This window comes from Canis lupus, chromosome 21 (assembly GCF_003254725.2).
Source record: "Canis lupus dingo isolate Sandy chromosome 21, ASM325472v2, whole genome shotgun sequence".
NCBI classification, from domain to species: Eukaryota; Metazoa; Chordata; class Mammalia; order Carnivora; family Canidae; genus Canis; species Canis lupus.
The window spans coordinates 15,355,873-15,378,651 of NC_064263.1; the positions used below are offsets into that span (position 1 = coordinate 15,355,873).

At 37.2% G+C, this 22,779-nt stretch overlaps 1 protein-coding gene across 30 annotated transcripts in view; it reads left to right on the forward strand.

Moving 5' to 3' along the window:
* Positions 1 to 22,779, forward strand: part of DLG2 (discs large MAGUK scaffold protein 2) — a 1,976,108-nt gene that overhangs the window by 1,389,541 nt on the left and 563,788 nt on the right. For all 30 annotated transcript variants that reach the window (XM_049098993.1, XM_025419434.3, XM_025419437.3 and 27 more), the window contains one exon: positions 3,295 to 3,419. In XM_049098993.1, the coding sequence (XP_048954950.1) occupies positions 3,295 to 3,419 (125 nt within the window). The remainder of the gene's footprint in view (positions 1 to 3,294; positions 3,420 to 22,779) is intronic.

Below are 22,779 nucleotides of genomic sequence, written 5' to 3' on the forward strand. Positions count from 1 at the left end.
CTGCCTCTCTCTCTCTCTGTGACTATCATAAATAAATAAAAAAAATTAAAAAAAAAAATCCTACTGGACTCTTAAACAAGAAATTTAAGGCATTTTAAAAAAAAAATAAATAAAAAAAATAAAATAAAATAAAAACAGTTGTAGTTGCTAGATTGTCCTTAAACCTATTAGGTCAAAGATCTATTGATTCACAAAATGAGTTTTAAAAATGTAGTAGTGATCTACTTCCACCACTAAAGCATTTCTCTTTCTTTGTTGGCAAAGGGTAGTTCTCCTACAAATCAAGCCAAAGATCCAGAAGAATCCTTTAAAATTGTCCAGTTTGACCTCTCAATAAATGCCCAGATCCCTCATGTCCAGCAACTAAGCAGCTGTTCTCTGAGTAAAGGGTCCTCCAGAGCAGCCTATCCCCATTTTGGACAGTTTTATCTCATTCATCCTTTACCTAAGCCACAGTTTGGATACTTAGGCTTTCCATTTTTATTCTTGTAGCCACATAGAACAAAAAGGCTTCTACTTGTGTATTATATTTTTTAACACATTGTGGACTTTTACTGTGTCTTTTTGTGTCTTCCCTTTAGATCTTGAATATTCTCAGTAAGTTTGTTTGTTCATTTACTCATCATTTATTTACTGAACAATACTATGTGCCAAAGAAAGCACCAAGAAACAAAGATGAATACTACACAGTTTCCTTAGTTTGAAGGAAAGATAGACTCATAAATATATAAACTCAAAACAATGCAGTGCATGGCATAGATAAACACAAAACTCCTTAAAGATTTAAAAGGAGACTAAATTACCCAGAGAAGTGGAGTTGGAGTAATTATTTAATATTTTCTGTAGCACGTGCCTTCTGAGCCTTATCTTGGATAATGGGAAGAATTGGGCTGGCAAAGGGGAGATAGAAAGTTTCTGGCAGAGAAAACAGCATGAATAAAGGCCAAGAGACAAATCATGAGGTGAACTGTACAGGAAAAAGCCAGCAGCTCAGTTGAGTATTTCTGCAGGTGAAAATGTAAAGCTAGAAATGAAGGTTAGGAGCTAGGTAGTGAATATGTTTCTCAAATGGCAAAATTTTCAGTGCCTTCTCCAAAAATATTGATATTTTCAAAAGAAAGCATTTGTATATCTCCCAATCTGTGCTCTCCTCTTTCTCTACCCCCTTACTCAAGAAATGATTATCTCCGAGGTGCCAATTCTAGTAAGACCAATATACTCCAATTGATGTTCTTGGAACTAGACCCAAATTACAATGAAGATGCTCATCTTTCCTTCCAAAACCTCTAGATCTTACAGAAACTGCCTCACAAGTCACCTACATGCTATCCTGATAACTATATACATGACAATGTAGTTGATACTACAGTAAAAATGTATTGATTATCAGACGCCAGACTATCACTGCCTTTTCTGCTCTTTCTTGGATCCCACAAAGGGAGAAATCATCTAGTCTTATTCCCTGTAGCCTTAGCTTCCCTGTAGCCTTACACATAATAGATACTCAAATAATACTGTTAGAGTCATCTGGTGTCAAGAGATACTTAAAACCAAGAATAGCTTCACCTGCACTTGTGGTAAATTCTTATCACATCCAGTTCATTTTGCTTTCTTTATTCAAGCCTTGTCTGTGTCCTGGACCGAGCAAACCCTTTCCGATCTCAGGGATTTTACATATGTTCTTCCTTTGCCTGGAATGTTCTGTTTCCTCCCCAGGTTCCATCCTGACCCCCTTAAAAGTAACTGTTTTTCACCTTCAGGAAAAGTCCTTGTGCTTCCTTCCTCTGTTGGCCACTCCTACACTCTGCACTTCCTCTTCCTGTGCCTCATAAACTGATATATTCACTGCTATAATCCCAGAAACTAGTCCAGTGCCAAGCACAGAGCTGATGTTTAACAAGTATAAATATATTTATGATTACATGACTGCTACTGAGTATTGTTTCTGTTCAATGAGCATTGGATTTTTCCAAAGAAAAACAGAACTAGAGAACTGTCAGAAGTATAAAGACATGGGATTTTAGTTGTTATGGTTGAATTATTAATTTCAACCCTTCAACATAAATGTATGATTGCAAAATCATCCTTCTGGAATTCTTATTATTCAGCCAATAAATATTGCCAAGCATAACCTTGACATTTGTAGTGATATAACTGTCAAGTTACAGCTGATATTATCTTGACATTGAACTTTTCTGACTAATTGAGTATCTTAATTAATTTTTCTGGATTAACTACTAAATTTTTAATCCTCATCTCTTTTTATCCAAGAGCAGAACTTAATCAGGTCGTTTTAAATTTAGTAAGCTATCTTGGTTTTAGTGAAATCAAATATCCAGTGATAGAGAACTAGTTAAATAAATGATAGTATGTGACCTTGATGAAATATTATTAGCAATTTAAAATGGATAATTATAAACAGTACCTAGGTATATGGATATGGCTTAAAATATAATGTGAATTAGAAGAAAATATCCGAACATAATATGGAAACCTAATGTAGCAAGGGAGATATAGATAAAAATATGTAAATAATAAGTATGTTAAGTAAGATGGCTTGTGAATTTGGGGAAGACTTTTAATTATGTCTTAATACAGATTTTAGAAGGTTATATGTACATTGGATGTCAATTACTATAATTTACATGAGTAAGTATGAAAGCTTTATTAGAATATAAACTATCAAATTTACATGCTGCAGTAGTAATACATTCCTTGTCTATATCTATTGCAAATTAAAATCTGTTTATTGCTAAAAAATATCTCACATTCATTAACTCTAGAAGGGAGACCTGCCTTCTGAAGTCAAAGCTTCTTGTTACATAAAGACTCATTTATTTGATGTATAACAGTACTGGAAATAAAACAGCCAAATTTCACTACTCTACTAAATCAATTTCCACATAGCTGGTTTCCTTCCATTCTTGTTCATATATAATTTTCACAATTGACATTAATATTTTTGCATATAACACAATTTGTAAGCTTTTATTTCCTACTTTGTAATGATCATTTTAATTGCTGTATAAAAAAATACTTTCCCTAAATGCCAAAATATAAGGCCCTTGGAATAAGCAAAAATGTAAGGCCCCTTAAATTCTTGCAATGCAGAAACGAACTTGAGTGTTTTTTCTGACCTTCCTTTGTCTGCTGACAGTGCACTTTATAGCTTTGCATTAGAAGACTGTTATCACCTGATATCCATTTGAGTGGTAAGATGATAACGCCTAGTGCAAGGGGAACTAGGTTTAGGTGACAGCCGTATCATTTAATGTCTATGTATTGTCTCTCCAGGGGAATTCTGGCCTGGGATTCAGTATTGCTGGAGGAACAGATAATCCTCACATTGGAGATGATCCTGGCATATTTATTACGAAGATTATACCGGGTGGTGCTGCAGCAGAGGATGGCAGACTCAGGTAAATCTCTGAAACGTTAGAATTATTTGGAAAGTAAATCTGCCACATCAATAAGACATGTTTATACCTTTGGAGAATAATAATTTTACGAGGCTCTGTACTTGAAAGAAATGGTTGTCAAAGCAAGCTTTCGATAATGACTTTACAGATTTCTTATTACTGACTAAAATTCAACTAGTATTTAATTTCTGTTTGTTGATGAGCACTATGTTCAACATTCAGCCTGGCTCTGTAAGGAGAGTATACAGATAAATCTTTTGTTCCATGAGGCCTTCATTCTGGCTAGAAGGAAGAATACTCAGAGCTGGTGAGCAAATAATAACATGTTTCAAAAACACTATATTGTAAGTAGTATTAACAAATAAGGCAATGGTATAGATACTGTGTGTAGTCATAGATTCAGCAACCCTTATAAGAGCTTTCTGCAGGAGTTTGAACAGAGAGTATAAAAACTATTCCATAGGAAGATTCTATACTGGGTCTTAAAAAATAACTAAGATTCCACTAACCCCATAAATCTGAATAAGGACACAGGGGGAGAAAGAACAAATTATCCCAACGAAGAGAGAAAACAATTTGACTTTGATGAGGACCACAATGTGAGGTTAAGTAGGTAGATGGAGCAGAGCAGATACTGCTCAGCATACAGTAGTAGCTGCTAGAACCAGGGCCTCCACTCTTTAAAGAACTGAAGATTATTTGGGTAACTAAGGGTCACACACATTGGACAATTAGTAAATAATATAAAATTCTATCAGAGATCAAAGCACTAGCTAAAAGGCATTGTAGATTGGAACAATTAGAAGAGATTTGCCTGGGGAGAAAAGCATGTCCCAGTGTTATTTTAGTACTTCCACTACACTGTGAATCCCCTTCGGCCAAGAAGTTATATATAGAAGTGCATCAATAAATTCTTGCTGAATGAATGTTTTTTAATTAATTAGTTAATTAATTAATTAATTAATTAAAGGAGATGAGGTAGGAGGGTAAATTAATGAGTAAGAAAAGGGTGGGTAGCACAAGCAAAGTCCTGTAGATAAGAATGACTAGTTTACATAGAGCCACAGTGGGGACTGTGAACTAAGCATTGCAAATGTAAGCTTTGTAGCCGTTCCTTAGTCTGTTTTCTCATTAAACATGAGTAAGCTAGTTTACTGTTTTTCTTATAAAAAAGCCAAGAACACTTGTGTTCCCTATTTGTTCCGACGCAGTGATTACTTAGAACAGCTTGTGGAAGAAAATCACAGATTTTTTTTCAGGGGCATCTGAGTCTCCCACCAACATGAAAAATATGAATGACACTCCCACAGGAAACACATGGTTTTTAACAAAAGAATTTTCAAACTGAATTGGTGAGATTAATTTCTGAGTAAGGAAATACACATGCTACAGAGTGAACAGTTTGAAACAAATACTACGTAATTCACCAAGATTCTCATCTTGGTGACTGAGTTTGCTAATACTGAAGGCTGGAGAAGCTTTTCTAAACTTTTCAAAGTTTAGAAATAGTAGTTGGAAGATTGCTCTGCAATCAATGGTCCACAACCACCATCTCACACCACTCTGCCTAGAACTAGGAGAACTTCTCTCTCTTAGCCAAATTCCCGCCCCAAGTTTGGGATAGAATAGCCTTTATGTTAAACATGCTTACCCTACAGTTAAGAATGAAAAGTGGCAGTGACACCATTGTTTGCTTGCAAATATGGGTGGCAGTATCATGCCTACAGAGCTAAAAGGAGTTCTGCTACAAGGAGCATCCAGTAGTTATAAAGAGAATAAACATAATACTAGCTAAAATTTATTGAGCTTTTTATGTCTGGAGGGCATTGTGCTAAGATACGTAGATAGAAATAAAGATGTACATAAACACATACAGTCTTCTATATACTCACAATATCCACATGAGGTAGATACTATTATTTGACCATAATATTAACCCATGAAATTAAGGCTTAAAGACTAAGAAGATCACCCAGCTAGCTTTGAATACACCCAAGAATTAATCCTGAATATCACTTGTGTACTCTCTAAACTCTTGTTCAACAGTAGAATCTTCTGTATCATGTGGTCTTTGCCTAAAAACTCCCAAAGGGAAAGGGACTAACACACAAGCCCACCCAAGAAGTCCTTTCTCACTGTGGCAGGGGCACTGTTCAAAGATAGGCCAACGAGCTGTGAGGAGTACTTTTTATCTCACCATTAGTGCTTTGGACAGGGGAGCAGCACATCACAATGAGCTCTGGAAGGATATAGGTTCTAATCTCTGTATACTAATATAATTGGTCTTGGAAAGTTACACTCTTTTAGTCCCTGTTTTCTCCTCCATAAAATGATGACACTAATATCAACTCCACTGAGTTGTTCTGAGGATTCAGTGAGAAAACTTATGTCCCCAGCTAAGTCAGTGTTTATTAGATACTCAGTAAATATTAGCAATATCTCCTCCTTTTCCCTACCTGCCCTCCCTACTCTCAGTGGTCTTTCCTCTGCTCTTTCTACTTGTCCCTTCCATCTTTCTTTCAGCCTCCTTTCAGCTACCATGTCTTTCCCTAAGGTTCCTGTTCTTTTATGTCCATAGCCCCTTTTCTCCTGCTTATAACATGGAATTAAAGGCCATTTAGAAATAGGTATGGTCCTAACACAGGTTCTATATTTCTGTTCTTGAGTTTATAATGTAGTCAACTAAATCTGCTGTTTCCCTCACTTAAAAAAAATAAGCTCACAAACTAAGCATGGTTATGTTTTACTTAAAAAATTCTTTGTTCTTTCGTGTGTTAGAGACTCTTAAAATTTTTAAGTATGTCTTTTCCACTATAAATTCCACTATATAATGTCTTTTCCACTATAAATTTCCACTATAAATTATATTGTTGAAAATCAAATAACACTAAAGTTTACAGAGAAGCTGAGGCCCAGGAAAGTGAGGTGATGGGTCTGCTCTTGAAGGAGTAGAAATTTGGATTCTACAAGAGTAGATATATTATAATCAGATCAACAATAATAATAGCAGAGACCAACATAGTGGTTCAATGTGCCAAGTGCTTTTCCTGGCACATAAATTCATTTAAAATGTTCAACAACTCAATGACACCCACAATTTTATTATTCCCATTTTTCAGATTAAAAAACCTAGGTACTGAGGTGCCTGGGTGGCTCAGTCAGTTAAGCGTCTGACTCTTGATTTCAGCTCAGGTCATGATCTCAAGTGGTGGGATTGAGCCCAGCATCCAGCTCTGCATTCACCAGGGAGTCTGCTTGAGGTTCTCTCTCTCCCTCTCCCTCTGTCCTTCTCCCCATCTCTCTCTCTCTAAAATAAATAAATAAATATTTTTGAGAAAAAGGAAAAGAAAAAATCAAAGCATTAGAGGTTGAGTAATTTGCAAAAGCTTGTATGACTAAGAAATGTTAGAGCTAGAATTTGAACCCAGGTAGTCTCACTACAATGTCCATGTCATTGCCTTCTATATTATGCTGGTGGGGAGCAGGGAGACACTTGAAGATGCACTACAGTAGGCAGCATTCTAAAAATGCCACTCCTCAGGAGTCCACATCGTAATCCATAGAACCTGTGTCTACCGTGAGATATCACACCTGTGGTTATGCTATGTTATGTTGTAATACCCAGTTGACCTTAAGATAGGGGAGAGTATTCAAGTGAACATGATCTAATCGTGAATTTTAAAAGTGGAATGCTTAAAAAAAAAAAAAAAAAGTGGAATGCTTTCTCTGGCTGGTGGCAGAAGTCGGAAATTCAAAATGTGTGAAGTACTTGACACTCTGTTGCTGGTTTGAAGACAGCGGGAGGAGGTCATGTGAGAATGTGAGAAAGGCCTCCATGTGAGAAAGGATGAGAAGCAGGTCTTCAAGCAGACAGCTAACAAGGAAGCAGAAACTTTTCTCTTACATCTGCAAGGAGCTGAGTCCTACCACACCGAGGTGAGCTTCGAAGAAGACCCTAACCTCCAGATGAGACTGTTGCTCAGCTGACGGGGATTTCAGCCTGATAGAACCTAAGCAGAGATTCTAACCATGCTGCAACCAGACTTCTGACCTGTGTAAACAGTGAGCTAATAAGTGGGTGTTGTTTTAAGCTGCAAATTTGTGGCGATTTTCTAAGGAACAATAGAACACTAATAAATACACCATTCTAGGAATTCTAAGTTCATTGTCAAAAGCCTTCCTGTGCGAGCTCAATCACACTCAGTATAAAGTGAGTGTGAAGGCTTAAGACACAGATGAAATGCGAGGTGATTCTCTCCCTGAGATTAGACCCCAAAATGAGCTCAGGTCTCAGGAGTTGCCCCAGATGAGAGATATAAGAGAAAGAACATACTATTTGGAGTAAGAGGACCTGGATTTCAAGTTCTGATTTCTAGCTGTGTGACTTTGGGATTCTTTTTAGGCTCTCTGTGCTCCAGTTTTCTCACTGGTTAAATTGGAGATAGGAGCATTGACCTCAGGAAGCTATGGTAAAGATTAAATGAAATAGTGAGCATGAAGGAGCTATGTAAAATTCAAGGCCCTCAACACAGCTCATTCTGCCAGGCCAGCCATTTAACAGCATGCTGAACTTGTCACAAGTCTGTGACTGCCAGGAAAGGACACTTATGGTAGAAATCTAAAATAACCCCCAATGACCCACAGCCTGTATGATTTCTTCCCCTTGAGTGTGGGCAGAACCTGTGAATATGATGGAATAGTACTTTCATGATAATATTGTTTTATTTGGCAGAAGAGATTTCACAAATATAATTAAGGTCCCTAATCAGTTGACTGAGTTAATCAAAAGTGATTATATTGTGTCAACCTCACCTAATCCAGTGACTACTTGAAAAGCCAAGACATTGTCCTGCTGGCCCAGACAGAGCAAACTTCCATGTTATGAGATCTATAGAGGGGGCCGTGGGGCAAGTACTTGAGGGCAGCTTCTAGGAGCTGAGAATCGTCCCCAGCCTATGCCAGTAAGATGGAAGATATCAGTGATATAGCTAAATTCTGACAATAGCCCCATGAGCCTTGAAGACGAACCCATGATCCTGAAAGAAATGATACCCAGCTGAGAAAGCAAGCAAACAAAGCAAATCATGACACCCTGATTGCAATCTTGTGGGATCCAGACTGAAGGATTCTACTAAGCTGTATTCAAACTCCTGACACATTAGAACTCAGAGATAATAAATGTATGTTGTTTTGAACTTTAAAATTTGTGGTAATTTATCACTCAACAATAAAAAATGAATATGAACACTATGGAATTCTGATTCTGAAACTCCCTTATGTCTGGGCTGCAGAGTGGCTTGCCAATTACAGGCCTCTGAACTTCAGAAACAATGAGCAGACCTCACAGCTCATCTCAGGCCCTTTTCACACTTGGAGACAAGAGGCAAAAAGCACAATGAGAAGCAAGGGAGGGACCAAGGTCAGAAACAGGGAAGAAATTAGTGCCCCAAGGGGAGAGACAGCAGAGATCTGTTTCAGCTGATGGCTGGAGGTGTGAGTCTGAGCTAGAGTGAGAGAGCAAGCCAGAGCTGAAGGGAAAATAAGGAATGAGGGCTGAGTTAAGAGGCAATGCAAGAAAACATATAGTGGTTTACATGAATTTCTCTGGACAGTGATCTTTTCCCCCATATAACTTCTTTTTTAAATATAACTTATTATGTATGTGTGTTTAGGGAAATAATAGTTGCCTTTATGTGATATATATTTATATATAATGCAGAAGAGTAGGAAAAAAATTTTAAACACAGCACATTCATTTTTATACTACATGGAGTCAACCACTATTAACATGTTTTGTGCATTTATTTCTGTTTTTTTAACTATTTTTTAAATTTTTGTTTAGATCATGTTCTGTACAATTAGTATTTGCTTAACTCCACACAACCTTACTTCATAAACCTTTGCCTAGATAATTTTTAAAAACCTCTACAGCTATTTTAATTATTGCTTAATAATATATTTACTATTCACATTGTTAAGAGTTTATTTTCAGTTTCTTAGCATTTTAAATATTTTTCATAATTTCCTTAGAATATATTTCTAGTCGTAGAATTTCAGGACCAAAAAGTATGAACATGTTAGAGTTTTGACACATATTGCTAAATTTCTTCCAAAGAAAGTTTGTACTAAATTTTATTTCTACGAGCAATGTTGGAGAAGGCCTATTTTATAGTATGTTGTCAGTATCACATGTGCTTATACATATGTAATTTTGGGCTGTTTACCAAGGTAAACAATGGCGTATTTCCTTGCTTTACTTTACATTTATTTGACAGTTAACAGTAAGATTGAACTTTTCAAAAATGTTACCAGTTATTTGTATTTTTTCTTCTGGAAGTAGTCATTAAAATTTAATAACATTACCTATCTTTAAGAACATTTTAGAAAGAACATTAGGTTTTCTTCCAGAGCAAAATAGATATATCTCCATGCTTTGGAGAATGATTTTTATTTCTACTTTTGTTTCTGAACCATAAAAATGCCCTTTGTGTGGCTTCAAGTCCCTGGATTGCTACAGACCAATATTGATCTGTCATTCTGAGGAAGAACTATCACATGACAGCCTCCGTTTGGCGATGCAGCAATGACATTTTACACAACAGTGCATTTATTAAACCCATCCACAGCACAAAAGCAGCATGTAGCAGGCCAAAAAGATGGCTGCTTGCCAATTTCCTGACAAGTGACACAATTTAATCTCTCAGCCCTCAGCACAATAATTTCTATTCCTAGACAAGATGAAGAGAAAAAAAACAAAAAACAAAAACAAGTTTAAATCCATTGCTTCATTTGTTCCTTCTGTGTCTGTTTATGGTTAAGGTTGGCTTTGTCCTTATGAAATCCAAGACAACATACATGTTGATTTCAAGTAAGAATAATATTGACCACACTGAGATTTGCAAATATTGATCAAATTTGAGAGGTCAAGGATCAGTGTTTCAAGAATACAACTCCCATGTATAAACCACAGCATTTTTTTTTTTTGTCTGTCATTTGGTAACTCACTCTCTGATGTTTTTCATTAATAAATATCCATTAACTCACTGTTAAACACTGGTCATTTTTAAATAAGAAAATAAGGAGAAAGAGAGGAAAGGAAAGAAAAGGAAGAAAAGGAAGGAAAAGAAGAAAAATGATCATCAGGAGCTGAAGACAATATATAACTTGGAAATAGAAAAGAAAAACCTAAACTTAATATTTTGTGGGCAAATAAAAGCACCAGGCAGAAGAAAAAGAGCAACTTCCAAGCATCACTTATACCCAAAACCCACTTTCAGATTGTTTGAGGAAATAGATTTTCAGTAAGTAAACTGCATAGGAGATTGCTAAATTTTTAGATTACCTGTCCACATTGAACTTTCCAGTTCGGATGATTGCAAATTAAAACCTTATGAGTCACCAAGTCCAACCTATCAATTTCCATCATAACCTAACTGATTATTGCATAAAATAAACATAATGCTACATTTTTCAGACAGAGACTCTCAGTGTCTTCAAAACCAAGTGAACTTTTTTTTCATTATTGATTTGAGGGTAAAGCAGGACATAAATCCAACTATTACCCTGAACAACATCTTCATAAGAGAGATATCCTTAGTGCAAATGATACCAGTGCCAACTTAGAAAGAAATATGGTGGGGGTGGGATCTCAGTGGACTTTCTTATGGATTATTTCCTTTCATGTCTACCTACAAGAATGAAAGGGAGATGGAACATTCCTGTGTCCTTTAATTTGCTCTATCAATATTATCAGCCCTGAATGGGCTGACAATCTGTTGGACAAGAAAAATATCATTTAGCAAGTGGTACCATGGTGACTGGTAATGGTAAGTCTGCAACACAGGAACATTTCTAAACAAGAAGAATAACTTTAGCTGGTAGGATACCAGATACCTGTGTAGAGTCTTTCGTAACTAGAAAGGCATCTCCAACAATTTTCCTATTTTGGTCAAGTATTATATAATCTTAAAAGATAAACCTTTCAATTGGTTTAATAAAATAACTTTATGGCACACATGTCTCTCCCACCCTTTTTTTTTTTTTTTTTTTGTAACAAACTATACCAAGACTTCTAGATATCTACATGCAAAACAATTAAGTTGGACCCCTACCTCATACCACACCTCTGTGTGGATCACAGGAGTAAATCCTTATGAGTGACCTTTGAATTAGGCAGCGGTTTCTCTTTTTTTACATTAATTTTTATTTAAGTTCGATTTGCCAACATATAGTATAACATGCAGTGCTCATCCCATCAAGTACCCTCCTCAGTGCCTGTTACCCAGTTACCCCATCCCCCCCACCTCCCCTTCCGGAACCCTTTGTTCATTTCCTAGAGTTAGGAGTCTATCATGGTTTGTCTCCCACTCTAATTTTTCCCACTAAGTTCCCCTCCTTTCCCTTATAATCCCTTTCACTATTTCTTAAATTCCCCATATGAGTGAAACCATATGATGATTGTCCTTCTCCAATTGACTATTTCACTCAGCATAATACCACCCAATTACATCTACATCGAAGCAAATGGTGGGTATTTGTCCTTTCTGATGGCTGAGTATTATTACATTGCTGTAAATATATATATATACACACACACATATATACATACATATATGTGTGTGTGTGTAGACATATACACATATATATCTTAATGAAGTCCCAATAATTCATTTTTGCTTTTGTTTCCCTTGCCTTCATAGATGTATCTTGCAAGAAGTTACTGTGGCCAAGTTGAAAAAAGGTTCCCTGTATTCTCCTCTAGGACTTTGATGGATTCTTCTCTCACATTTAGATCTTTCAACTATTTTGAGTTTATCTTTGTGTATGGTGTAACAGAATGGTCTAGTTTCATTCTTCTGCATGTGGCTGTCCAACTTTCCCAGCACCATTTATTGAAGAAACTGTCCTTTTTCTAGTGAGTATTCTTTCCTGCATTGTCGAATATTAGTTGACCATAGAGTTGAGGGCCCATTTCTGGGTACTCTATTCTTGAGTACTCATTGATCTATGTGTCTGTTTCTGTACCAGTACCACACTGTCTTGATGATTGCAGCTTTGTAATACAGCTTGAAATCCAGCATTGTGATGCTCCAGCATTGTTTTGCTTTTTCAATATTCCTCTGGCTATTTGGGGTCTTTTCTGATTCCATACAAATTTTAAGATTATTTGTTCCAACTCTGTGATGGAAGTCCATGGTATTTTGATAGGGATTCCATTAAACGTGTAAGTTGCCCTGGGTAACATAGACATTTTCACAATATTTATTCTTCCAATCCATGAGCATGGAATATTTTTCCATCTCTTTGTGTCTTCCTCAATTTCTTTCAGAAGTGTTCTGTAGTTTTTAGGGTATAGATCCTTTACTTATTTGGTTAGGTTTATTCCTAGGTATCTTATCGTTTTGGGTGCAGTTGTAAATGGGATTGATTGCTTAATTTCTCTTTCTTCAGTCTCATTGTTAGTGTATAGAAATGCTGATTTCTGTGCATTGATTCTCTGTCCTGTCACATTGCTGAATTGCTGTATGAGTTCTAGCAATCTTGGGGTCGAGTCTTTTGGGTTTTCTATACAGTATCATGTCATCTACAAAAAGGGAGAGTTTGACTTCTTATTTGCCAACTTGAATGTCTTTTATTTCTTTTTGTTGCCTGATTGCTGAGGCTAGGACTTACAGTACTGTGTTGAATAGCAGTGGTGTGAGTAGGCATCCCTATCATGTTTCTGATCTTAGGGGAAAGGTTCTCAGTTTTTCTCCATTGAGAACGATATTTGCTGTGGGCTTTTCATAAATGGCTTTTAAGATATTCAGGAATGATCCCTCTATCCCTACACTTTGAAGAGTTTTAATCAGGAATGGATGCTGTAAAAAAAAAAAAAAGGAATGGATGTTGTATTTTGTCAAATACTTTCTCTGCATCTATTGAGGAGACCATGTGGTTCTTATTCTTTTCTCTTGTTGATGTGATCTATCACGTTGCTTGTCTTAAGACTGTTGGACCACCCTTGCATCCAGGGTATAAATCCCACTTGGTCATGATGAATAATCTTCTTAACGTACTTTGGATCCTATTGGCTAGTATCTTGGTGAGAATTTTTGCACCCGTGTTCATCAGGGATATTGGTCTATAATTCTCCTTTTTGGTAGGATCTTAGTCTGGTTTTGGAATCAAGGTAATGCTGGCCTCATAAAATGTGTTTGGAAGTATTCTCTCCCTTTCTATCCTTTGAAACAGCTTTAGTAGAATAGGTATTATTTCTTTTTTAACCGTTTGATAGAATTCCCCTGGGAAGACATCTGGCCCTGGACTTTGGTGTCTTAGGAGGTTTTTGATGATTGCTTCAATTTCCTCACTGTTTCAATAGCCTGCTCAGGTTTTCTATTTCTTCCTGTTTCAGCTTTGGTAATTTGTGGTTTTCCAGAAATGCATCCATTTCTTCTAGATAGCCTAATTCGTAGGCATATAGCTGCTCATAATACATTTTAAAAATCATTTGTATTTCCTTGGTATTGGTTGCGATCTCTCCTCTTTCATTCATGATTTTATTAATTTGAATCTTTGCTCTTTTCTTTTAATAAAGCTGCCTAGGGGTTTATCTATCTTATTAATTCTTTCAAAGAACCAATTGGTTTTGTTGATCTGTTCTACAGTTCTTCTGCTCTCTATTTCATTGAGTTCTGCTCAATCTTTACTATCTCTCTTCTTCTGTTTGGTGTAGGTTTTACTTGCTGTTCTTTCTCAAATTCCTTTAGGTACAAGGTTAGCTTGTGTATTTGAGTTTTTTCCATTTTTTGAGGGAGGATTTTATTGCAATGTATTTCCCTCTTAGGACTGCTTTTGCTATATCCCAAATATTTTTTTTAAGATTTTATTTATTCATTCACAAGAGACAGAGAGAGAGAGAGGCAGAGACACAGGCAGAGGGAGAAGCAGGCTCCATGCAGGGACCCTGATGTGGGACTCCATCCCAGGACTCCAGAATCACACCCTGGGCTGAAGGCAGGCTCTAAACCTCTGAGCCACCCAGGGATCCCTATCCCAAAGATTTTGAATGGTTGTATCTTCATTTTCATTAGTTTCCATGAATCTTTTTAATTTTCCTCTAATTTCCTGGTTGACCCATTCATCTTTTAGTAGAATGCTCTTTAACCTCCATGTGTTTGAGTTTCTTCCAAATTTCTTCTTGTGATTGAGTTCTAGTTTCAAAGCCTGTTGTCTGAAAATATGCAGGGGATAATCCCAATCTTTTGGTATTGGTTGAGACCTGATTTGTGACCCAGAATGTGGTCTATTCTGGAGAAAGTTCCATGTGCACTTGAAAAGAATGAGTATTCAGTTGCGTTTGGATGGAAAGTTCTGTATAGGGATGCCTGGGTTACTCAGCAGCTCTGCACCTGCCTTTGGCTCAGGTCATGATCCCAGGATCTGGAATTGAGTCCCATTGGGCTCCCTGCGAGGAGACTGCTTCTCCCTCTGCCTACGTCTCTGCCTCTCTCTCTCTCTCAGTCTATGTCTCTCATGAGTAAATAAATAAATCTTAAAAAAAAAAAAAAGGAAGAAAGTTCTGTATATATCTGTGAAATCTGTTTGGTCCCATGTATCCTTTAGGCCCTTGTTTCTTTGTTGATATTCTACTTAGAATATCTGTCATTTGCAGAAAGTGCTGTGTTGAAGTTTCCTACTATTAGTTTATTATTATCTAAGCATCTCTTTACTTTGGTTATTAATTGATATACTTGGCAGCTCCCACATTAGAGGCATAAATATTCATAATTGTTAGGTCTATTTTTTGGATAGACCCTTCAAGTATGATAAAATGTTCTTCTTCATTTCTTACTACAGTAGTTGCTAGAAAATTTAATTTATCTGATATGAGGATTGCTACCCCAGCTTTCTTTTGAGGACTATATGAATGGCACATGGTTCTCCACCCCTTCATTTTCAGGCTGCAGGTGTCCTTAGGTCTAAAATGAGTCTCTTGTAGACAGCATATAGATGGGTCTTGCTTTTTTATCTAGTCTGATACCCTGCGTCTTTTGATGGGATCATTTTCCCCATTCATGTTCACAGTAACTATTTAAAGATATGAATTTAGTGTCATCATATTACCTATTCAGTCTCTGTTTCTGTGGATTTTTTCTTTGGGCTCCCTGTTTCTTTTACAGGGCCCCCCTTAATATTTCTTGCAGAGCCAGTTTGGTGGTCACGTATCTTTCAGTTTCTTCCTATCCTGGAAACTTTTTATCTTTCCTTCTATTCTAAATGACAACCTTGCTGGATAAAGTATTCTTGGCTGCATATTTTCTCATTTAGTATCCTGAATATATCCTGCCAGCCCTTTCTGGCCTACCAGGTCTCTGTGGAGCGGTCTGCTGTTAATCTGATATTTCTCCCCATATAAGTTAAGAATCTCTTGTCTCATGCTGATTTAAGAATTTTCTCTTTGTCTTTGAAATTTGCAAGTTTCACTATTAAATGTCAAGGTTTTGGATGGCATTTATTAATTTCTCTATCTGTTTGATCTAAATCCCTGTTTCCTTCCCCAGATTAGGGAAGTTCTCAGCTATGATTTGTTCAAATATACCTTGTGGTCCTCTCTCTCTCTCTCTCTCTCTCTCAGCTTCTTCTGGAATGCCAATTAGATGTATATTCTTCCTTCTCCAGCTATCATTTATTTCCCTAAGCCTTTCCTTGTGGGATCTTAACTGATTTTCTCTTTTTTTTTCAGCGTCCTTCCTTTGCATCAACTTGTTTTCTATGTCACTCATTCACTTTTCCACCTCATTAACACCAGCAGTTAGAGCATCCAGTTTGGATTGCATATCTGTTAAAATATTCTTAATTTTGACCTGATTAGATCTAAATTCTGCAGTAATGGAGTCTGTAGAGTATGCTTTTTTCCAAAGCCACCAGTAGCTTTATAATTGTACTTCTGAATTGAGTTTCTGATGTCATATTTAAATCCAAGTTCTGTAACTCTATGGCAGAGAGTATTGTTTCCAGTTAATTCTTTTGTGGTAAATTCTTCCTTCTAGTCGCTTTGCCCAGTGCAGAGTGGCTATATGAGAGGGCTTAGTCAAAAATATCAACCACAACCTAAGTAAAATACACCCTAGATGATTCTGAAGAGGTCAGAGACCAGAAAATAAGAAAAAAGAAGAACAGAACAAAATAATACAAAAGCACCACTATAGTGAAAAACAAATTTTAAAACAAAGTACTAAAAATAAAAGGCCAAAAACCAAAAACAAAGAAGAAAAAAGAAAAAAATAAGGAAAAGAGAAAAAAGGGGGTATCGCGGTGGTGAGGAAATGGTTGAGAAGAGAGAACGTGGTCTATCTGAGGGGCCCTGGAGAGTGAGCCTCTTGGTTCTGAGGGTATTTTGTTCTGTATGTTAGAAGATGCTCAATCCCGAATTTATATAAACCAGCAATTCTTATATAAAGCCCCAACATTGACCACAAAAATACAAACAAGATAAAATAGGGAGGCAGAATGGGAAGGAAGAGAGAATATAATCTCACAGAATGAACCAACATAGTATTCCATTTGGTTCTGGGTAATGTTGGTAGTGTTTTAGAAGGTACTAAATCCCACTGTTGTAAAACAAAATGAGGCAGAAAAAACAAAAATCAAAAACAAATATCCATATCTCGTATATCTACCATAATTAAATTGAATACATTGAAGGGAATCCAGAAGTGAAAAATATGCATAAGACATGTAATTGTAGAAATATGAAAGTCAAAAAGGAAAAAACTTAAGAATGAAGAGTTGGTAAAATATTGTAGTTAAGGTGGGAAAAGAGAAAAAATATTGGAAATCTATATTCTGATATAAAAATGAGTTGTAATGGAAAAAGTAAAAAAGAGAAAAGAAAAAAATGGACCCTCTAGTTCTATATACTATTTTCCCTCAGTCCTGGAGCTTTCCGATGCTGCTTGGTCAGTAAACATGCTCTTCCCCTGTTCTCCCAGCTGGTCTTCTGGGGGAGGGGCTTGCTATGCTGATTCTCCGGTGTGTGTACCTAGGGGAGATGCCCCACCCCCTGCTGGGTGCCACTTAGGGTGAACTTTTTACCCCATGAGGCCTTTGTTCCCTGGTGGCCCTGCCCCTCCCAGGCACAAGGTGAAACAAGGAGGAAAAACAACAATGGCGGTGGCCAGATTTCCAGCTCTGGAATCAACTCCCCGGGAGTAACGAGCCACAGTCTCCCCGTCCTCACTGACCTAGATGCTCCTGGAGGCAGCGAGGGTGCACTGATCTGCAAAACTTGGGGGCACCCAGTAGCAGGAGAGTCCTCACTGTCCTGTGCCCTCCCACTTCCACCTTTCCCGGGGGGAATGAAGGATCACCAGCTTTGTTCACTTGGGTGCCCTGGGATCTGGGGCCCTATGCCTCTGGACTCACCCTCCCACGGACTGCCTTTCCCAAACTAACAGAGGACAGCCACCTCTGTTCATTGCCAGCCTCTAAGGTAAAGGCAGCTCCAGCCCACCTAACCGACTGGCTTCTCCCAAATGCCCCAAGGCCGGCGGGCTCCAGCACTTTACTGATATCAGCAATTTGCAGTGAGTTTTCTCCCTGGCACCCCTCCTCTTATAGTGACCCCAGGAATCTTGAGGCCTCACTGCCCTCCTGCGATTCTGCCCGATTTCCCTGCTGAGCACTTTTCCTTCCTAGAAAACTCTGGCATGGATTTTTAAAGTTCCTGCTTCTCCAGGGCTGGGCTTTCCTGCACCAGAGGCTTTCGATGCTCCACTTTAGCCATGCTACTCATGGTTCCCCTGCCCCACTTTATTCTCTTTTTATTGTTCACCTTCCTACCTTGTTAGAAGTGAAAAATCTCTCTGTAGCATCCCAGCTGTTTGCTTTTTAAATCTCAGTTCAAATTCATAGGTGTTCAGGATATTTTGAAAGTTATCTAGGTAAGTTTGTGGGGCCAGGTGAGTTGAGGACCCCTACTCTTCCGCCATCTTGCCCCTCTCAACCACAAAAGGTAGGCAGTGGCTTCTTAATATGACAACAAAAGAAAAACAGATAAATTGGATTTCATCAAGATGAAAAATTTGTGCTTCAAAAAGTATCATCAAAAAAAAAGTAGAAGAAGAAGAAGAAAAAAACAAAGAGTATCATCAAGAAAATAAAAAAAAAAAACCCACACACAAAATGGGAAGAATATTTGCAATAATACATTTGATAAGGAATTTGTATCCACAATATATAAAGAACTTTTACAAGTCAAAAATAAAAAGACAGATAATCTAGTTAAACAACCAGCAAAAAAAAAAATGTATTAGTTTTCTATTTCTACTGTAATGTATTACTATAAACTTCATATCTTAAAATCAACAAATGTATTACATTATAGTTTTGGAGGTCAGCTACCCAAAATCCGACTCACTGAAACAAACGGAAGATGTTGCAAGGAAGCTCCAGAGGATAATTGAGGAATCCATTTTCTTGTCTTTTCCCAGCTTTTTAAGGCCACCTGAATTCCATGGCTCATAACCCTTTTTCCTCCATCTTCAAAGAGCATCAGTCCAATCTTTGCTTTTGTTATCGTATATCTTCTCTAACTATAGCTCTACTGCCTCCTTCTTATAAGGACTGCTATGTTCACATTTGATTCACCCAGATAATCCAGGATAATCTCCCTGTCTCAAGATCCTTGACTTAATCATATCTGTAAAGTTTCTTTCATCTATAACATAATATATTCACAGGTCGGATATTAGGTCTTGTACTTTTTTATAGGGGATTGAGAGGGATTATTTAGCCTACCACAAATTTGAATAGATATTTCTTTAAAGAAGATATACAGATGGCAAATGTGCACATAAAAATTGTTCAACTTTATTCATTAGGGAAGTGCAAATCAAAACTACAGTGAGAAATGAATTTACACCCAGTAGGAAGGCTATAATCAAGAAGATAAATAATAACACATATTAGCTGGGATTATTAGATAAATAATAACACATATGCACTGCTGCTGAGAATTCAAAGTAGTGCAACCACTTAGGAAAACAGTCTGTCAGTTCCTACAAAGGTAACAGTTACCAGGTGAATGGCAATTTGACTCCAAGGTATATACCTAAAGAGAATTGAAACTTATATTTACACAAAAGCATTATTTATAATAGCCATAAAGTAATAAACAACTAAAGTATCTCTTGATAGGTAAATGGATAACTAAATTTGGTATATCCATACAGTGGAAAATTATTCTGTCATAAAAAGGGATGAAGAACTGATGCATACCACATCATAGATGAAACTGAAACAGTGTTCTATGTGGAAACAGTGTTCTATGTGAAGGAAACCAGATACTAAAGGCCACTATTGTATAATTTTTTTTTCTATGAAATGTCCAGAATAGAGAAATTCATATAGGTGGAAAAGTAGATTAGTGGTTGCCAGGGGCTGATAATGAGCATGGGATTTCTTTAGGACATGATGGAAATGTTCTAAAATCAGATAGTGCTAATAATTGAACAACTCTGTGACTGTACTAAAAATCAGCAAATTGTATACCTTATAAAACCAAAATTTAAAATATGGGAATTATATCTCAATAAAGCTATTATTTAAAATATCCAGTCATTCTTTTCTGGGATAAAATATTTACTGTTGGGATCCCTGGGTGGCACAGCGGTTTAGCGCCTGCCTTTGGCCCAGGGTGCGATCCTGGAGACCCGGGATTGAATCTCACGTCAGGCTCCCGGTGCATGGAGCCTGCTTCTCCCTCTGCCTATGTCTCTGCCTCTCTCTCTCTCTCTCTCTCTCTCTCTCTGTGTGACTATAATAAATAAATAAAAATTTGAAAAAAAATATTTACTGTTTACAGATATGAATATTTGTTCTTCTAGTTTTAGAAAGCTCACAACTTCTTCACATTGCTGCCATTAAGCTATAAAAATAATTCGTTTGAAGTTCCATGATATAGGAAAGAAATTATTCAGCAAAGAGAGAGGACCTACACTTTGGGTTCTATGCCCTACTTTAAAGTAGGCAAGTATTACACCATATACCTATTTCCTAGAAAACTAACAGATACTTGGCCTTGTGTCCCAGGTACTAAAACATCAACACTTTAGAAAAATTACATGATAAAGTTTTTATTTTCAAAAGCCACCAACAAATCACTAAGTGCTTTAAATTTTAGGAGGATTAATTCATACTGAGTTTTATAAAGTTCAGTTATCAGAGTATACTTTAGGAAGAAAAGAACATATTGATCCTGGCAAAGGAACAATGGGATTGTTAAGACTTCGATGTGATGGTTCATGTCCCTTAATATTGGCTTCATGAGGTTCTACATATTCTGATCTTTTTTTTTTTTTTTTTTTTGGTTTTACTTATTTATTCATGAGAGAGAGAGAGAGTGGCAGAGACATAGGCAGAGGGAGAAGCAGGCTCCCTCCAGGGAGCGTGATATGGGGTTCCCAGAACCCCAGGATCATGACCTGAGCCAGAGGTAGATGCTCAACCACTGAGCCACTCAGGTACCCCTAAATATTCTGATTTAACTCTAGTCCCTGCTTTGTGTATGGAGAGCAATTTCTGGCATTGTTTGTAGATCTAGACTCAAACTCCCAGTTCAGACTGAAAGTGAACAAGATGCATTGCTCTAGGGAAGGACAGAAACACACCTGGGGTGGAGGAGGTGGTCTCTGCCACTACTAAGTAGCTCAGAGGCCTTGAGAATGTTACACACTTTCTTGATTTTAGCATCTTTCAAAGTGAAATTGTGATCATTTGACTTTTGTTGACGGAGACATCCGGAATGCCATTATAATGGTCAGAAAATCAACACTTTGTTTTGATTAAGTCTGTAGCTCTGAGAAGATGCAATCTTTATTACATTCCCAAAGCAAAGAGCTGATCACAACTTTAAATGCTGATGAAGTATTTATTATTTATTCCTGATAGTCTCCCAAGAAGGCATATTATCATTCTAATAATCTGAAACTATATTTGATATTGATTTTAGCAAATAGATATTTGGGATCTAGACCAAAATAAAATGGATTGACAGGGAAGGGGCAAAGCACTCAAACTAACTCCATGTTTCCAGTTCAATAGTTATTTTCAAGAATGGTTTTTCTGAACAGTTACAAATTATATTACTTAGAAAGGCCTAATAATGTGGTAAGCTTTGTGTAAGCATCAAGTCATTACAAATTGGCTTACTAGTTAGATGCCAAAATCATTGAGATGTTAGAGCTGTTGAATATTCATTCAGGTCTTATACAGGGGACTGTAAAAGTAACAGTAAAATGAAGACTTACATATCATCTCCTGAGTGAGGTTTCTCCATGCTGTGCAGTCCATGCCAGGTAACCTTTGCTGACAGGGTATCCCTCCATCCTCCCACACCCTCCACCTACCCGCTTCTGCACATTGCATTTTAGTTGCCTAGAGGAAGCTAAGGCTGGAAAACCAGGTTAGAATTTAGAATGTGAAACTCAACGTTCTGCATCAGGATATCAGCACAAGGAGAACAAGCCACAGCTCCTAGCCCCGCATCAACCTTTTCCCTTTCTGCTCCCAGCTCCCTGCTACACCATGAGGAGAGTGGGGACATGCCTGTGACACTGCAGTATGCACATCAAAGCTTTATCCATATCCTCTGCAAATAGTCATCCTTCCACTATTTTTGAGTATAAGGTTGTGCACAAAGCCTGTGCCACCAACCTTTAAGAATTTGAACTTGGGAAAGGGTTTACACAGCCACTAAAGTGGGCCGAAGTCAAGGAATTCCAGAGTTATGTCTGTTGTGGGAGAGGGGGAATCCATCCTAAGTGGTCATTCTCCCTAAACATTATAGACTCCCCACAAGGTGATCATTAGTGAACATTAATCCCGTAAAAGGGAGCTGGCAGGTACATTAAGGGAAATGTGTTCATGAACTTTTGGGGCCCAGTGAAAATAAAATGAATAGGATATATACGTTATCAGTAGTTATTGGCTTATAGGACTACTCATATTAAGTTTTGCAGTATTAATGTTGCCTCCATCCCATTTACAGAGAATAAGTAAGTTTTACGTTATCTTAGTGATAACACATGTACATATTTTAGATGACCTAGTTATTTTTTTGATGACTATATCTCAAGAGAAAAAACATGGGAATCTCTAAGCCAACTTAAAATGCCACCATTCTGTATGTCTGAAATCTCACATTTACATATTCAATATTCTATCTCCTAAAACATCTAACACTGTACCTTAACCGTAATAAATAGTTGGAACTAATAACAGCTGCCATTTTTTAAGCTTATTACATGGACTTATGAAGGCCCAAGAAGGTTAAATTGCAAGTGGCTTAGACAAAATTCTAACCCAGTCTGTTAAA